This window comes from Festucalex cinctus, chromosome 3 (assembly GCF_051991245.1).
Source record: "Festucalex cinctus isolate MCC-2025b chromosome 3, RoL_Fcin_1.0, whole genome shotgun sequence".
Taxonomy (NCBI): Eukaryota; Metazoa; Chordata; class Actinopteri; order Syngnathiformes; family Syngnathidae; genus Festucalex; species Festucalex cinctus.
Genome location: NC_135413.1, coordinates 21,527,518 through 21,546,584, shown reverse-complemented (window position 1 = coordinate 21,546,584; position 19,067 = coordinate 21,527,518). Strand labels below are relative to the sequence as shown.

At 39.3% G+C, this 19,067-nt stretch overlaps 1 protein-coding gene across 2 annotated transcripts in view; it reads left to right on the top strand.

The window, feature by feature from the left end:
* Positions 1-19,067, top strand: part of LOC144016019 (neural-cadherin-like) — a 126,815-nt gene that overhangs the window by 51,089 nt on the left and 56,659 nt on the right. For both annotated transcript variants that reach the window (XM_077516627.1, XM_077516628.1), the window contains exons 4-11: positions 1,025-1,229; positions 2,261-2,372; positions 4,923-5,172; positions 8,568-8,710; positions 11,615-11,787; positions 14,506-14,674; positions 16,231-16,401; positions 17,158-17,330. In XM_077516627.1, coding sequence (XP_077372753.1) covers positions 1,025-1,229; positions 2,261-2,372; positions 4,923-5,172; positions 8,568-8,710; positions 11,615-11,787; positions 14,506-14,674; positions 16,231-16,401; positions 17,158-17,330 — 1,396 coding nt within the window. The remainder of the gene's footprint in view (positions 1-1,024; positions 1,230-2,260; positions 2,373-4,922; positions 5,173-8,567; positions 8,711-11,614; positions 11,788-14,505; positions 14,675-16,230; positions 16,402-17,157; positions 17,331-19,067) is intronic.

Genomic DNA, 19,067 nt, shown 5'->3' with positions numbered 1-19,067 from the left:
CCAGGGGTGTCAAACTCATATTACCTCAGGGTGTAGTTGAATGTGTGTCTTATTCAGCACGTTTGTCTTTGATTGATGTTTTTATTTTTTAAACAAACTAACTTTAAATTGTGCTTAGAATAACGACATTCAGAGCAATTCCATGTACAAGTTGCATTACTCAACTGAGACTTACGTGTAATTATGAATTTATAAGCTTTGATTGTGGCTGGCTAATTAACTGGGCCGACATTACTTTATTTTTTATTTTTTATTTTTTAACTTTACAAAACTATCTCGCGGGCCGGATTAAACCCCATTGCGGGCCTGATCCGGCCCCCGGGCCTTATGTTTGACACCACTGATCTAGCCGCAATTTTCCGCTATCTGCGCGCCAAAGCGGAAGTTAGTCATCATTTGAGAACCCAGAGATAAACAAACCTTCTCATCAATAACTCTATACTATTCCATGCCTGTGTTTTGATTGATTTTAATGTTGTGTGGGTTATGTTAGGTGGCAGGAAAACGGTTGGGGCAACAATTGTAAATGTTGAACCGGATCAATATTGCCGTTCACTAAATTTATGGTAAGCAATGAGCGACGGGCTCTTTGTTATGTAAAACATCTGAAGCTTGCACTGTTGATGTAAAAAATAAATAAATAGAGGAGCAGCTGGTTGTATTCTCTGTTCAGTATTTGTATAATTTATTTCACACATCATTCACTGCAATACAAATAAGAAAGTGTCTTTACCTGATAGGTCAGCTAACAATTATCATAGTTTCTTCTATTACTCTTCTATGGTAATGATTATGAAACACACACCTGATTAATGGGAAGAGACGTGTGATTGTTAGTGGAAATCAAATTAAATTATGACAAAGTACTGACAAGCACTGACTTAATGTATTCTCAACACTTGGGCAGTTGGCCATGTGATAGATTCATTTTAGAAGACAGAAAATAGAAGAAGAAAACATCTGTGCAATTTCTCTTCTTAGTAAATGTCGATGACCTTGTTCCTTTTTTGTGTTTCTTTTACAGCTTCCTAGCTGTGCTTGCTGTTTCCTTCCAAAAGCAGCCAATCAGCTACAGCCTCCTGATCAATCCTAGCAGCCTTTTCAGCATTCAGCAAGAGTCGGGGGAGATCAGTTTGACCCGGACGCTGGATTACGAGAGTGACCAGCGACGGTACCTTCTGATGGTGCGAGCAAACGAGGATCTGGGCAGCCTGAGCACAGCCACGGAGGTTAGTTTCATCAGAAAGTCAGTCGGCTGCAAAACACGAGTCACAAAAAAAAAAAAAAATGCAGGCGCTCTGGTAAAATGATCCCAGCATTTCCTCAACTGAATTTCACTCAAATGAAATTGCTGTTTTAAGACTTTGTCCCTAATAACATTGCAGACCAACGAGCTTTCTCGCAAATGCTAGGTGACTCGAATTGGCTGACAAGGCTGCTATGATCCGAACTCAGCATTAACCGGCTGACACCGCAAAGGGGAATAAGCTTTTATTTCTCCTTGCATGGCCGAGTGGCGTTGAAACGCTAGCAAATCTTCCGGAGGCCCCAGTGATTTTTTTTTTTTTTTTCCCTTAATGCTTTGTTTCACTCTTGTTTGCGGGTGGGTGACAGTATGTCTCTTGTTGAAAGTATCCTTCGTAGATGAACTGCATGAAATATAGAACACACTTGGCATGAAAACCAGAATCTAAAATTGCAATTCACAAACAGAACATTTCTAGATAAACTATTCATGAATTCAGTATGATTTAAATTATTAATCCAAAGAGTTTGTATCCCAATTATTATGCCAGGCAATTACTCCACTCCACGGAATGAGAAGGAAAACCTTCCTCTGCTCAGTAGCATGTTGTGGAACAGAAGACAGAGACTAGGAAAACCTTTCCCAGCTATTTTAGGACTATTACTCAGCTGTCACTTCACACTTTCCACACAGCGGTGACACGGAGCTTGTAGGCTTGGATGGCGGCTGAGGGTCTTTTGTCTAAAACTCACAGTAAAGCTCGCACATGCTCGGAACATTTCTATTTTGGACTTCAGAGGAATCATGGAGTGGAAGATAAAGGATGGGTTGAACTGGTGACTTCAGAAAGGCAAAATGCAATATAGATGTAATTTTTAGGTCAGGCATCTTATGGTTGTCGCCTGGATTTGAGGGGTATTTAGGAGAAGCTAATTTTGTGTATTTCTATTCTGGTTTGGTCTCCTCTCCTCTCCTCTCCTCGCCTCGCCTCGCCTCGCCTCGCCTCGCCATCAGGTTCAGGTGCTGATAACAGATGAGAACGACTGTGTCCCAGAGTTCCTTCAGTCCATCTACAGTGTGGATGGAATTCCAGAAACTGTAACCACAGCAACATCTCTGCTGCAGGGTAAGACACTTGACACATTGTTTTTAATTCCAACTGTTCCTTCCTCATGGTGTGGTGAAAACCATTACAAAAAAACAGGTGTCCCTTGGGAGAAATTCAAGTATTTTTTTTTGTAAGAAAACCTTGGGTTTGGCTCATAATGATTCTGAACAAGACTGAAGCATTCTCACGAATTACTAAGTGAAGTCTTTTTTCATTAATATCTTGGGGTCTGTAATAATCTGACTAAAAAAAAATATTGACGCCTTCTTATCGCCTAAGTCATTTTTTTTAGATTTTCCAGGAAACAAAAAATTGAACCATTTGCATCATGAGGAGATGATTTAGGCAAAAAAAAAAAAAAAAGACATAGGTAATTATTTTAAGAGGGTGACAATAAGTCATGCATTTTTTGGGGGATTTCTTATATTAATGGCATGTCAGTTGACCTCTGTTACATAAGGCAAGGTGGCTTTATTTATATTTATAATACATTTCAGACAAATTGCAACTCAATGTGCTTCACATTACCAAAAGTACAACACCTTAAAAGCATTTAAAAACCGAATAGCTGAATTCATTCCAAAAGTAGAACAAAGGTAGTTTATTAAAATGACTAAAATAAAGTCCATTAACAATATTTAGACACGTATACAAACAAAATATTGACAGGCATTTAAAAGGTAATAAATAAACTAAAAGACCGTATAGTGAAGTTAGTTTAAAAATGCTTTTAAAAACATTTATCAAAGCTTTGGAAAAAAATAACAAACATAGCCCGTATATTTTTCAAAATATAATAATAGAATTAAAAGCATTTACACCTAGGGCCAACTTCACTTTTGTTGGCAACCTCTTTCATTTGCATGCAGCGTAACAGCTAAAATCTGCTTCACCATGTTTGCTTTGAAAACTGGGCTCCACTGATTGACCCAAGTCTGCAGGACCTCAGAGCCATATTGGGTTTACATTCAAATAGCATTTTCTCAGTGTATCGAGGACCCAAACCATTCAGTGAATTATAGACCAGTAACGGAATTTTACAATCTATTCTACAGCTAAGATTGCCTTGTGATTATCAAGCGAGCGTTTGAAAGTGTATTGCCATTGCTTTTACTCGAAGAGTATCATAGATAAATGATGATTATGTAAAATAAGGCTTTAATCAAATTCAACATTGAACAAAATTACACTTGTGATTACACTCAGCACATTGAGCTTTTGTTAGTTATCTTTTAAAACATCTGAAAAAAAGTGATCCAGTATTTTAAACATTTAATTGCAAATGCTAAAAAACAACAACAACAACAAAAACATATAATGTAAACAACTGCATGTTAGATTTAAATATTTTGGAAAGTTAGTCATTTTGTAAGTGATGGCCGGCTGTCTGACCACCGTAGGCCATCATAGGTGATTCCTAAACTGTAAAGAGTTGTGTGCTGTGGAACCCATTCTGTCTAGGCACATTTGAAGAAATGTAATCTGAAAAGAATGCAACATACAGCCTGCAGTGGTGTACACTGCAAAGAGAGGAGTGACAGGAAATAGCAACAATCTCAAAGCAATGCACCAACACAAAACAGCACAAAAGCAACACTGGAGAATGAACAAAAGTAGATGTTTAAGCCTTGGAGTGCTTGAAAGATCGATCAAAATGTTACAAAAGATCGCTTTCTTCTTTTCTTTTTTCTTTTAACTTTATTTAAAAAAAAAAAAAGCTCATTAGGCTAATAATGTCAATGAAGGGGCCACATAATGCACTCTGTAAAAAGAAAGTAACAGTGCCTAAAGACCCATCAAATTGTATAACGTTGCAGGCTCTAAGCTAATTACATGTCAAAGCTTTGACACGTGGGAAAGACATTCCATCATCCTACATGTACGTATAGAGCAATTAGGCTTTCACTTCAACTTTACCTGCTGAGTTTGATGGTGAGGAAATATAAAGACTCTGTGGTTCAAGCAATGGACACTATAAGAAAAGGAAATTGAAATACCCAAGCTCCTGAATATTTAATATTCCTGACATGTCATTCAAGTGTACATAACTGCCAGTCTCGAGTTCAATGCATTTTGATGGCAGTAGAAAGGAGCATTGGCATACACATGTTGCTCGTTCCACCTCTTATCACAGAAATAAACACATTTAAAGCAAATTGAAAAATGGAGCTGGTGACAGATTGTGCATGAAAAATGTCATTTTAAGTGCATTTCACAAAAAGCAAAACTTGACTACTCAAAATTCTGTGGAAGGCTCGTTTCACATTTTTTTATTTTATTGTAATTACCTCCCTGCAAAATGTTCAAAACTTGTCATTTAATGGTCATTCGCTTCTGATGTTTCTGAAAATTATTGTAATAATTCTAGTGCTGACATTGCAAGTGTGTGCTTATTATTCAAGCTGTCTGGCGGATGAGCCATTCGTTGTTCCAAGAGTCTATAAAGGGATAATGATTGATACAAATGTCAACATATTCATCAGCTCCTGTCTTTGCATCAAAATGTTTGTATCAAGTACTAATTGATGTTTTGTATATTTTTGTTGTTGTTGTTGCCCGTGCTGCCAGTGATGGCCACTGACTGTGACTCTGGGTTAAATGCTGAGCTGACCTATTACACCCTGAGTCCCGACTTCAGCATTTCGCCTCATGGTACCATATTCCCCGCGGTTCGGCTGGACTACGAGAGGCCTAACCATCTCTATGAATTTGTGGTGATGGCGGTGGATGGCGGTGATGGACCCCACTCCGGCACCGCCACCGTTCGTGTGAGGATGGTTAATGTCAACGATGAAGCCCCAGAATTCTCCCAGCTTGTGTGAGTATTTTTACTGTGTGCTCTATACCATTCCTCTGTAATATTCAAGTACGGAACATACACAGTTTGCCTTCCTTAACATCCATTTTCTTTACACTGTTTAAAAAAAAAAAAAAATCTAGTTTTTTTTTTCTCCACTAAAAACAGGAAAACTAGTAAAGTTCTTTCACTCAAAAATTCCAATTAAATTTTACAAGAAGAATTTTGAGTACATTTTACCAGTTTAAAATAAATAAATAAATAAATAAATAAATAAATAAATAAAAGGTTGAGGAATGAAAAACCTTCAGTTTGGGAGACAGCCACTCTACCACCTCAGCCATACTGCTGTGTGGTACTATATTGCTGGTGTCAGATGGAATCCTTGTACCTCCAAGAGACCATTTTAGACACACCAGCAATACAGTACAGTGGCAAAAAGCAAGAGTGGCATGGCTCAGGTGGTAGAGCGGCTGCTTACTAAGCTGAAGGTCATGAGTCCTCAACACTTGAATAACTTTTTTTTTTTTTTTTTTCAAATAAACTGGTAAATGTACTCAAACTCACCTTGTACAAATAATTTCTGAGTGAAAAGAAATTCACTATTTTTTTTCAGGCAAATATCACTCTCTGTTTTTTACAGTACTTGCCTTGGGTAAACTGGAATCTATCCCAATTGACTTTAGGAGAGAGGAGGGGGTACACCCTGGACTGGTGACCAGCCAATGGCAGGGCACGTATTGAACAAAGAAAACAACAATTAGAAACCAGTGCTGTACTGTATGCTTACATGCTGAATATTACTTTTGCAACCGAAAATTACAGTTCCTTGTTGATCCCTTTGACACATTAACTGGAAGATATTCTACTTTGTACAAACAAGGTGATGTTCAAATACCTTCTGCTGGTGCTGTGGCATCATCTTTCAGTGGAGCACATTCCATGGCAGGTAAACTTTGGTCTCGAAAAGAAAGGTAGTTGCGTCAGAGGTACAGGTTGTTATATCACACGCCAAACTTGCCTGCCTGCCTGCCTTAGGTAACAAATATACTTGTTTGATGTTGCAAGACCTGTCAGGTATAGGGTAATATTGTACACCTTTCGAGTTCTACCCAATAAGCAATACTAAAGACATTTCAACAATATGCAGCATGTTTTGATGACTATGTTCACGTGTGTAGACAAGCAGCGCCCATTCATTCATTCATTCAAACTTTAAAATTTAATGTTGTGTTCAAGGAACATAAAGTTAACTTATTAGCGTGCTAATTTTGACAGCCCAAGACTAAAATCATGAACTGGGTATCTGCCAATGTGACTGGATTGTAAGACTGAAATGGATGTATAGTGCACTCATTACGAGCCAGATGTCATTGACCATTGATGATGTCACACACAATCACTTCTAGCCCCCCAAAAATAAAATAAAATAAATAAAATAATAAATTAAAGTGGGTGTAAATGGACACCAAAACCCACATATAAATATGACATTTATTGGTAAGTAAACAAGTCAGTAAGTCAGCAAGTAAACCAGTATGTCTGTTAGTCGAATGCAGTAAAGTTGGAGACTGAAAATAGGCTTACAGGTATTGAGAAGTATATTTGATTCTCTGTTGTTTTCATGTGTTGGTTAGCGCTCAAAGGAATACATTCACGCAAATAACATTTTTAGAAAGAATGTACCTGACGCAACCTCGATTCCGGGATCATGACAGCAGTGCATGGCACCGTGCACCGTCGCTCTCTGGCTGTTCACGCAGAGAGGAGAGAGAGAGAGAGAGAGAAAGAGAGAGAGGGAAGCGGACATTCCTCAATGTTAGTTTACGACAACGTAACCCGGGCTGATCGGCAAGGCCGGGGAGGCATTTTACGATCATTTTTACGTGCCAGATGCATATTGTACGCCCACGCCAACCTCTGAAAATATATTTCTAAAAAACGATCGCACCAATAATTGGTACTTTATGAATGAATGACATCGTTGTCGTCCTCTCTGCTCTGTACAGCTTAATGGCGCTATAAACGCTTACTCTCGGTCCAACCTCGCTTTCTGATAATGTCATCTTTCTCGCAACTGTTACTATAACAACCATGTTCTTGGCGCAAATCCATTGCCATGTGTGGTAAATCAGGTGCAAATTTGCTCCAAAGTGTCAGTTTTGTGGGCGTGTTTGCGCCGGTATATGATTAGAGCAATATCCTTAGTGAACAGGTGGGTGCAGTTGTGGTGCAATATTTGGCGCAATTACCGTACGCAGCGCATTCTTAGTGATTATACCCCATCTTCTTTGTCAGATTTGCAATGAATTTCAAATGCGGCATTTTGCCAGGTGAGGTTGTCTGGTTGAGGTGCTGATGAACAACAATGTAAGAATGGCCACCAAAATCACAAACAGACGTGTAGGGACAGTTAACGGCCTGCTCTGTTTGTGAAATTAGAAGTGAAACCAGACTGCTTAAAATAATCCAACACTCCCTGGAGTGGTCCTCTCAGTTCGCATTGAAATGAGTTGCAAGTGAGGGGCAGACAGGCAGAGCAGCACAAATGTAAACATTCTGGATTCTTAATGTAGGGCACTGCTGTGTGTTGCGTGGAGCATCCCAATTTGGTGAGATGATGAGAGATTCTGCAGGAAGACAAACCAAGGGAGTGTCGACATGTTTTAGCCCCAGCTCCGTGGCGAGGTTGCCTCTGAGCTGAGTGACAGATTACAGGTCAGCCATGATGCCGCGGACCCCGCTGCGGCTTGGCGGAGATGAATCACCCATCAGTGTTCTTCTGTAAACCATCAATCACCTTTGACTTGTCACCGCAGACACCAACAACCCACTGTCATCGCCCTGCAAACACACACACAGTTACACCGGAAACAACACCGAATCTCGCGAAGGAGGACTTCTGCTGACGATTCAAGTTAAACCTTTTACTTTGTTGCTCTCACTCTCTTGCCTTCCTCTTTCCCCATGAACCTTTCACCCCTCGGATATTACTTTGCTTGTCACTTCAGTGCCAGGTTACCTTTCCGTCCTCTGCTCCATGTTCCATTTCTCTTCATCGGCATGTCCTCCAAGAGGCACAGTTCATCCCCGCCTCAGAGTACTACGTTCCAGAGAGCTATATCGCTCTCCTGTGTCTTGCTGGGCATCTCACTGCCCGGCACTTTAGAGCGAGCAAATCACTGTTGACATTTTAAAAGCTACTGGATCGAATAGCCCACGGTAGGCTTGGTATGCGAGGGCACCGTTTGTGCAATAACTCCAGCGTGCCACCAGACGCTATCATTTGTTCTTGGTCTGGCCAGCTAAGAAGACAGGTTAAATCACAGTGACACAGAAAAGCCACAACAATAAGTCTCATCCGCCTGCTCATCATTTGCCCTTGTTCAACTTTTTTTTGTGTTTTTTTTTTGCAGCTATCGAACGTTTGTTTCGGAGGATGCAGGCCCCAACACCCTCGTCGCCACGGTCCTGGCCAAAGACCCTGACGGTGATGGGATCATCTACTCCATAACGGCTGGCAATGAGGAGGAAAACTTTGTTATTGACAGCCAGAAGGGTGATGCTTCTTAATTTTTCAGGCATTCTTCACATTTTTTTTCCATGCAGTGTCAGCAGTACAATTCTGTTTTTTTGGGTTTTTTTTTTTAATCCAATCTGGGCACTCTTTCTTATGTGGATATAAATCGGATATGTATGGGAGGCGTCTGCAGTATGAAAAATCATCCATACACATCCAACCTATACCGTGCATCATTAATAGCCCAACATGTAAGAGTACCCAGGAGGGGCTCTCCTGACAATCATCCGTTGAGTTAGAATGTTGACTTTAAATTTACCTTCATTTACCATTATCCCACTTGAAACATGAAGTATAAAGTGGACATTTGTGGTGATAGTCGTCATCCAGGGAAGGCTCAATTATTACGCGCGGCAATGACGTAAAGTTATCGTGAGTAGAAGTCACCATGAAATGAGGAGCTCAAAAAGCGCTGCTTCATTTGCTCCAAAATATTTCTACCTTCTCCCGAATCTCTGCTTTGTCGATATGAGATGATAATAAGATGAGCCTCTACACCAGGGGTGTACAAACTATGGCCCACAATCCATTTTTCAGCAGCCCGTAGTGTATGCCGAAAAATTGCATTTGCCACGGCTCGCAAGGCTAGTTTAAAAAATAAATAAATAAGTGTGCATGGAGGTGGACATAGTGAGAAGGGAGGGTGTGGAAAAAAATAAGGTGCCACTAAATGTTATGACTAAAATGATAATAATAATAATAATAAATTGGTGAGTAAACATGATAACATTTTTGAAGGCAAAAATTGTTCCTTACATTTTCTGCTGTTTTTCAAGGTCTGATTTATAAACATTAATGATCCACAACTAACAGGGTTCGATCTAGTCTAGTGGGATAGAGGGCTGAGACCGCCCCAAAATTGCGAAAATCCTAAACAATTTGCCTATCGTTATTCTGTAATCAGCCCTCAATTGAAAAAGTTCGAACACCCCTGCCCTACATGCTGGACTATATATCTTTAATTCTATAAATACTGCCGTGTCACGTCGTCTTCATTCTGTGTCACTCTGTGCCTTGTTCACATTAGAAGTTGCATTGGGTTTTTTTTCTTATGAATGAGGATTTAAAAAGATTGGATTTACCAAAAAAATCGGAAATGGGCATCATGTCCTGCAGCATGAATTTATAGATAACAGTCAAACCTGTCAATTATCACACTGTCGATTTAACTTCATTAAAGTCCTGTGACATTAGTGCCCTTTATTCTCAATGTCACCATGAAAATATATTAAGTGTATGTGACATTAAAAAAGGTAATTTTGATGCAAGTGCTGTCCTTTCTGTAATAATGCTCATAAATATTAAACGTGACATTGTTCCGGAAACTTCTGCAGGAGATTTTTCAAACAGGAACTGAAAGGAATGTTCTATGGCAATTCCAGGATTTCAAATATAGATACAGAACAGTATTTTTTTTTTTTCTTAACCCTTTGATCCGAAACCAGGAGCAATCGCTGTGACATTTGTCACCCAGCCCTTTCAATTCAATTTCACAACAAATGCGCTATCATAGTTTACAATCTCCAGGCTTCGCTCCGTAAGCACAAGTGCCTCTTCCCTTTGTGTCATCGTTTTATATTCCTTTCCTCCACTTCTCTGTCCTCAAAGCAAGAAAATGTCGAAGCTGGTATTCTTCGTGTCCTGAAATTCCACCAAGTGGCTTTCCACTCACTGTATTGTGTAAGCAAAGAGGGATGGCTCATTAAATAGCTCATGTCAGTGGTAAACAAGTGTGACATTTAGGTTGCGAGAATAAATATGAACATCCCGCAGCTCACTTCTATTAATGTTGTGCTGTATTGTTGACAATGTCACACGTTGCCATTAGGAGCAAAGCATCTATGGGCAGCCGGAACGTCAAATAAATTGGGCAGGAGAGTCAGGCTCGCATCTGTGTGCATCAGCATGCTGGGTCTTCAATCACGAGCATGGAACGAGATGAATAGAATTGCAACACGAGAATAAAGCAGCCCCTTGGTTCTCTCACTTCAATGACTTTTCCGCACTTCATAGGCTGCTTTCTCATCCTGCAACCTCTGATGATCATGTCTGTATTACTGTTAACAAGAAATATGTTGACTCACAGTCTCCATTTTTCATCCCACCTTTTTATCTCGACAGCTAAATAAAAGTAGACAAAGGGGTCCAAGAAGAACAGCAAAGAGGCATCTGCTAATTCTGGTTAAAGGCAATATTAGATATGTGACAAGTAGGGATGTAACGATATCCAAAAGTCACGATACGATACTATCGCGATATGAAGCTCATAATTATCATGATATTGTAGGGAGGTTGACGATAAAAAAGGTCACAATATTGTAAAAAAAAAAAAAAAAGCTCATACTCAAAAAAGCACAATGTTGTGCTTTTGTACATAACATCAATGTTATGTTGTTATTATTATTATTATTATTATTATTATTGTGTTATGTTCTGTTAATGCACGCACACAGGAAGTTCCTCCACATATTGACTTGCTTCACAGGCATATTACATTCCCCTTCATCTGACAATTAGTGTAGATTTTAAAACATAGAAGGGCCAAAACATCCCTAATGAAATTAAATTGTATTAAAAAACTAGCCAGGAGAGGGTGCTAGAACTGCACACATGGAAATCAACCTGACCTTTTTTTTAACAGCTGTATTGCATTTAAATATTGTGAACATGATGACGACGATATTGTGGCAGTTGTAATATCACGATATCACGATATTGCGTTTATCGTTACATCCCTAGTGACAAGTCACCACTGTGAAATGGCTTTTTAGATATCAATGACATATCAGTTTTTTACATGGACTTTGCACTGCCTGCACCCAGAAATATGCAGTCTGCATATTTATTATCACGTGTAGTTTAATGGGTCTGTGGTCTTTGCAGGGTTAATTCGACTGCGCTCCACACCGCTGCCCAAGCTTCAAGGCCTGGAGTACATCCTCAATGTAACAGCCACAGATGACAATGCATCGGGTGGGCTGCACCCACTCTCAGCCACTGCACGCGTTATAGTGGGAGTTGATGATGTTAACAACAACAAACCGATGTTTGAAGAGGTGAGGGTCCCTTTTCTTCCGACCTTTCTTTTCCTTTTCGCTTCAAATACCTTCTCCTATAATGTATTTGCAGTCAATAGAAAATGTTGTTTTTGATTGCCGTCAACCTGAATGAAGCCTACATAATGAAAGACACATCCTACGCTTACTTGAATTATTCAGCCTGCATGCACATTCTCCTCATTGTGCTCTCCTCAGTCCTGCTCTCTTGTTGTTTTCCCTTATCCTTCTTCCCTATTTCCCTGGCCATCATCTCTCTCCACTCTCTTCTCCCATGAGTTCTGATTAGCCCTGTGCACCAAGTCTATCTTGCGGCTCTCTGTTGGGATTTCAATTAATTGATGAAAAAAAATGCATTATCACTACGCAATACAATAGCTATTTAATTAACTTCCTAATGAACTGGAATTTGCCGAAACACCTCGTCAGAAGAGTAACCCTTGCATATACTGTATAGCGCCTGAAGGTCTTTGCAACCGGCGTGTGAGATGTGTTTAAAGTAGCCAAATAATGCATTCTACATCACCTACAGGTGTTAACCCTTTATAGGGCACTCATGGAAATGCGACAAGACTGTTTTACTCATAGCGTGTTTTTCTGTAGTATATTTAAAATTTCCTTACAATGCTCCTTGATTTAAGAGTTAAATTATTCATATTATTGTTATCCCAAATGTATCCTCTTCCCAAAACACCACCATTTTCTGACATGTTTTTTTAAATATATAAAAAAGAACTGTGTTGTAAAATGTGAATATTAAAACACACTAAAAAAAAAATATAAAGAGAGAGAAGCTGCTGGCTGCAGCAGGTGGAAAAATTTCAGATTCCTAATGTGCTATTAAGATGACAATCACTCCACTTTTCACTTTCTTGCGAGCCATACTAAATGCTAATTAATATAAAAAAAAACAGTACCTTGAATATATGACATGTTGAGCAAATGACTTTTATGCTGTGAGGAAATAAAACACAATGAGCAATTTGTTTAGATGTCATACAGCTTAGTCACGTAAAGAGTTTCCACTGAAAGGTTACACTTTTGTTCAAGGCTCAAAATAAGCGTCGTTGCGTCACAATTTTGGAGACAAAATTTGCATTTTGCACCTCATCAGAGCACATTAAAACGCAAAACTGCAAATGGGCTGGCATTTATGTGGCAAAACGAAGAGTTGCCAAATGTTACAAAATCAGTGATTGAACACAAACGTGTTACACTTCTAACACACTGAGATCAATTAAAAAAGTGTATATTATAAAGGATACAAATATAATAATCACCAGATTGGTTTTCCCTCTGTCTGAAGCACACTTAGGCCAAGGCTAAAAAGAAAAAAAAAAAAAAATCAGCAATGGCTTGTATCTTGAAGAGAAAAAAAACCAGTAGGAGGTTGGGGCACTGTCAAGTCAAGGTGCTACTGTATAAAGTTCTTTAGCCATTATTTTATTCAGAATTATAACCTTTCTACTTCATTAGCCATTGTGTTGCATATTCGGTATAGAGCAAACAGTAACTATGGGATGGCCAGAGAACCACTGCACACGATTTTGAAGAGTAAATTGAACGTTAGTATTGAGTTTGAGTTTGAAGTTTTATTGAACATATATATATATATGAATATAAACACATAAACAAATAACAAGGAAAGTTAAAAGTAAAATAAAAGAAACATCCAATAAATGTCAATTTATATGTTCAAGGGAGTAGGAAGAAGTTGAAAACTTATCCAGTCCTACCCCTTATTCTTCGTATCCTATCACTTATTTCATATTTGATACAATAGATTACATTTTAATAAAAGAAAATGTATAATCCTACTCATATAGCGTATGCGAAAAAAATTAATAGAAATACACAATAATAATAATACATCAACATACTCATGTATACAATTCTCAATACACTCATGTTGAAACATCAAAGAGAAGTAAGTAAATAAATAAATCATTACTACAAATTTTTTAACTCATGTCTGATTTAAATAATAATATTGAACTTTGCTTTTAAACATTTTTTTAAATTCAACAAGTGAATTACATCTTTTCTCTTTTTGACGCAACATAAATGGTGTCCTGCCCATAAATGTGGACCTGTGAAGTCGGCATTCCAAGGTCATTATGAAAATAATTTTTGGTTTGAAAAATGTTACATTATATATATTTGTGCTCACACGTGACAGGACCTCATACATGATGTTGAATGAAATAATGTAACCCTAAAACTATGCCAGTACATTTGGGCCTTGAAGCCTTCTGTTGTTTTTATTTCCTTTGATCCATCTCCCATACTTAAGTTGTTTGTGTCTGCTCCTCCTCCCCTCATCATTGTCTTTTTCATGGTCATTGGTTGAAAGAGATGCAAGCATTTATAACTGATTGCAAGGTAGAAGGGCTCCACAGAGCAGCTTTTTATCTGGGGCGCATGTTCATTAGAGGTAATGGATTGAATCCCGCCAAAGCTGCTCATTGCTCGATCTTCAAAAGGATCAACTCAAGTGTTTTCACTTACGTGCATCGGGTCTACTGGGTCTTGGGCTGAAGATGGAGACAGTATTGTGTTTCATGTGAAGGACTTGCCTATGAATGTGCAGTGACCCGCAACGTAATTAGTTTATCTTGTTTGTTCCTCGGTCTAGCACTAATTTACCTCAAGTGATGTGAGGGTTCTTTTGTTTCTGAGTCACTGTTTTGTCTATCCTGCCCACCGTGCCCATTTCAGTGCCAGCGATATCGTGAGCAGGCTTCAGTGCTGGAGAACCAGCCAACAGGCACTTTTGTGTTACAAGTGCATGCTGTGGATGCAGATGAGGGAGCAAATGGAAAAGTCAAATATGGCTTAATGCACAGAGACAGCGCCATGCCTGCCTTCCGAATTCATCCAGACTCAGGTAGAGCAATCACACACATTCTTGGCTTGAAAACATCAATTAAACATTAAGTGCAGACTCCACAGTATTATAATAGTTTTAATGGACTTCAACTTCAGTTGAGAGCAGATAGACTATCACGTGTCCGTTTAGCACGGGATATTTTCTGTCTGGTCTTGTCCCCATGTAGCAGGATTTTAGCAAAACCGAATACCCTGCTCCCTATGACGAGAAAAAAAAACAAAAACAAAAAAACGTATGTACAAACTAACCTAGTTTATAGAAAAAAGTATCACTCACACATAACTGTTTTTAAGCACGTTCATAAGCAATAACTGACAAAGACAGGAGAGAAGACTGGGACATGCAGAAATTTTCACGCCATTCCTCTGGAATTTCCGTCTCAAAGTTCTTCCACATGCTGGCAGTGCGTCCCGGTCTAACCCAATACCGGCATAATGACCGTTCTTAACGCTGTCCTTCGTCTGTGTTCTTGTATGTGGAGCAGTATTTGGGTTTGTATAAACAAGCAAGATAAAAGTAACAGCAAAACTTTTGCGAGGGCATCCATACTGTTTCTGAATGCTGAAACAGATCACATACAGTGATATAAGAAACATATTTTGAAGTGATGTTTCGAAATGCAAAATTCAGGTTATTGATGTCCGCATGCAGGCGCATAAAGAGAGGAGCCTATTCGTGGATCTTCACTTTGATCTGAGTTTTTTATTTCTGTCTTTAATGCCTTAAATCTGCGCTTGTGGGTGACAAAATCATATACAGTACGTAGGTGTCATTTTTATGAATGATCAGAGCTGGGCAATTCCCGTCTTTGACGATACCCACCTTGCGGCAAGTGCACAATGACACGTAGCCTCAGATAAATACATGGACTGGGCATTGACTAAAGCACGTTTACATCTGTCAGTTGTGATGAGTACATACGGTCTCTCTCATTCCGTGTATTTTTGTGAGCCTTTGCGTCATAAAGCATGTGTCCAATATGCACGAGCGCACACCAAAAAGTGGGTATCGGCATCTACGGGAATTGACGATAAATAGAAGCCCCGCCCCTAGCTCTGCGGATTACTGACCAAAGTTTGGCATGCCGTTTCTCAGATATCAAGCAAATATAGTCATTGCTTTTCTCTTTATGATCTTGCCATTGACTTGTATAAAACTTGACAATCGTGTTAGGAATGAGAAAAGCAGTAGCTAGTAACCCATCTTGAATATTGAGTGTGAATCTGCTGATCTTAGCTTAGTATGAAAGAAGTAATCGAATAATATGACTCAAAATCAATACAAATATTTTGGACGTACAGTGAAGTCTGAACATCTTGCTATATTTGTTTCTTTCAGCCTCATCATCTTCTAGCTATAATCATAAATGTTCTACAGTTGAAAATAACCTGTCAAATAATTACATTATTTACTACATTCTTGATGATTGATGTACACATGGAGGTAGGATAATTGCATATATTGATTGAGAATGGTGGATTGTGTTGTTGGATATGTGTGTTGTCATATGCGTACGTTTAACAGCTGATTACTGTTCTGTTCGGTCTGTCCAGGAGCGATTGTGACGGCCCAGAGGTTTGACAGGGAGCGGCAGAGAGAGTATTCTGTTACGGTGACAGCCACTGATTGGGCCGAGGAACCGCTCATTGGGATCTGTCAGCTCACTGTCCAAATATTGGACGAGAATGACAATAGCCCAAAGTTTGAGAACATGCGCTATGAATGTAAGTCATTAATGACTATGATGCCGATGCCACCTAATCATTTTTATGATTTGAATTAAAACGCAAAACCTTTTTTATGCCTCATTTCTCTGGAAACCCGTTGACTGCCATTTGGAAATTATTATTTTTTTTAAATCAAGGTTCAAACTGATAAGCTATGGGCTGACCGCGAGACAGATGCAGCAGCGACTGAACATCTGGACTCAAATGTATTCAACCATAATGGCAAACTACAATGATTTAAATGACATTAAATTGGCTCATTATTGGTCTTCTCTGGGTACTCCAGTCTCCTCCCACATTCTAAGACATGCATGGCAGGTTAATTGGGTGCTCCGAATTGTCCATAGGTGTGCTTGTGAGTGTGGATGGTTGTTTGTCTCGATTGGCTGGCAACCAGTCCAGGGTGTGCCCCGCCTACTGCCCAGAGCCAGCTGGGATAGGCTCCAGCACCCCCTGCGACCCTTCTGAGGAATAAGCAGTCAAGAAAATGGATGGATGGATGGATGGATGGATGGATGGATGGTTCATTATTATCGCTTATACTGCTGTAGTTCTGTTGGGCTCAGTTAGTCTTGCTTTATTGGAACAATTTCAAAATATAATTTGCTATGGGGATTTAATATATTAAAGCACACATTTTGTGAAACGTTTGCGACAGTTTGTTGCAACCAATGATTTCACCTTATATCTACACAAACATTGATTACATACATTTCCACCTCAATGATTAGCACTCTTGTATGTCCCCTGTAGACTTCTTGAGAGAGGATACTTTGGTCGGCACCAGTTTCCTGCGTGTGGCAGCTCATGATGACGACTTTGGCACCAATGCAGCAGTCACTTACTCCATGTCTATGGAGCAACCAGAATACTTGAAGGTCAACGCTGTTACTGGATGGGTGTATGTTAACCAACCAATATCACAGGTCAGTCTTATCAGTCTACGGATGCACACACTTCCGTGGGCTATTATGTGCAGATGCCACACGCTGGATGTAAATTGAGATATACAGACTTGAACCAATGTCAACATTTACCGTATTTTTCGCACTATAAGGCGCACATTATAAGGCGCACCTTCAATGAATGACACATTTTAAAACTTTTTCCATATATAAGGCGCTACAGTAGAGGCTGGGGTTACGTTATGCATCCATTAGATGGTGCTGCGCTAAAGGGAATGTCAACAAAACTGTCAGACTTTATTAACAGATTACAAACCAGCTTTCTGACAACTCCATTCACTCCCAAAATGAATAAACAGCTGTTTTATTATTTTCCCTGAGGTAAAGTATTAGTATCAGCTAGCGATCCAAGATGGCGGGATCTTCTGCGCATACGCGTCACCGATCGTGCAGGGTCATCGATAGCGTCTTGACAGCGAGACCTGTTGCGGCTCAATATTGATCCATATATAAGGCACACCTGATTATAAGGCGCATAGCCAGCTTTTGAAATAAATTATGGCTTTTAGGTACGCCTTATAGTGCGGAGAATACGGTAATATAAGTATCCCTGTTATCTGTGTAGCCACACATTGTTTTTTTTTTCTATTAAAAAATGATTGCTTCCTGCAACAGGTACAATTACACTTACACAGACGTACCGTTTTAAACAAAACACATTGCCTTACTGAGCTAATTATCCTCAATAGCCAAAACGTTGATTAGTAAGCTAATAGCTGTCTATGAGAGACAGTTTATTTTTCATTTGTAGTCCATTAGCAGTAATAATTTTGTTTATTCATTTGATGTGCTTAGTGCGGCCAACTCACACCTTAGAGTCACTCAGGAAAAATAAAACTCTCGTTCACACCAAAGTGGCAGGATACTGAGCATAACTTTTTGCTCCTTTGAGCCTATCCGGAAGGTTTGCCTCCTCCTGGACCATTATAATTTTCTTCTGGTACTTAAGGTTGATAGGTACAAAAAGGCACTGTCGTGAGTGAATAGTTTGAGTTATGAGCTAGAAAAATAAAATAATAAAGTCAGTGAATGGTGTTTCGCGAATCGGCTAGGGTTGACTGTATTCCTTTTTCAAAGGTTAATTATATTATTGATAAAGTATGCGCCTGAAGATCCAAGGGTTGAAGCAAGGGCAGCTAAGCTTGTATGCATAGTACACATCTCGCATCCAAGGGCCCTCCTGAGGTCGAATGCACCCTTGTTGTTGACTGCAAGTGTCAAAAAGTCAAGCTTTGCATTTTTCATAGCTGCATTGCACATTTTCTCTTTTTTTCCCAAACTTTGTATTTAAATGCCTTATTTATTCAAATATGCAGCTGTTCTTCGGCCAGAAACTAGCGAGAGCACTCAGAGCTGTGTATTATTCAACATACTTTTTAGCGCACGGGTGTCAAAAATGTCTGATTATTTCTTTCACTGACATAATGTTAAATTGAAAGCCTAAACCTACAGTGAGCAAGGCTGTTGCACATTTAATAATAGCTGGGATGATATTTGGATCATACCACAATATCTACTTTGGAAGCCCCGATTAATGAATTGTTATGATTCAAATGTCTGGTCTGGGGCATTATTCATTTGTATTTCCTTCGCACAGCCACAGTTTGCATAAAAAGTATTATGGTACATATTCACATCACTACACGCTTCCCAATGGGAATTTATTGACATTGAACAGAAACGCTTATTCATATGCCA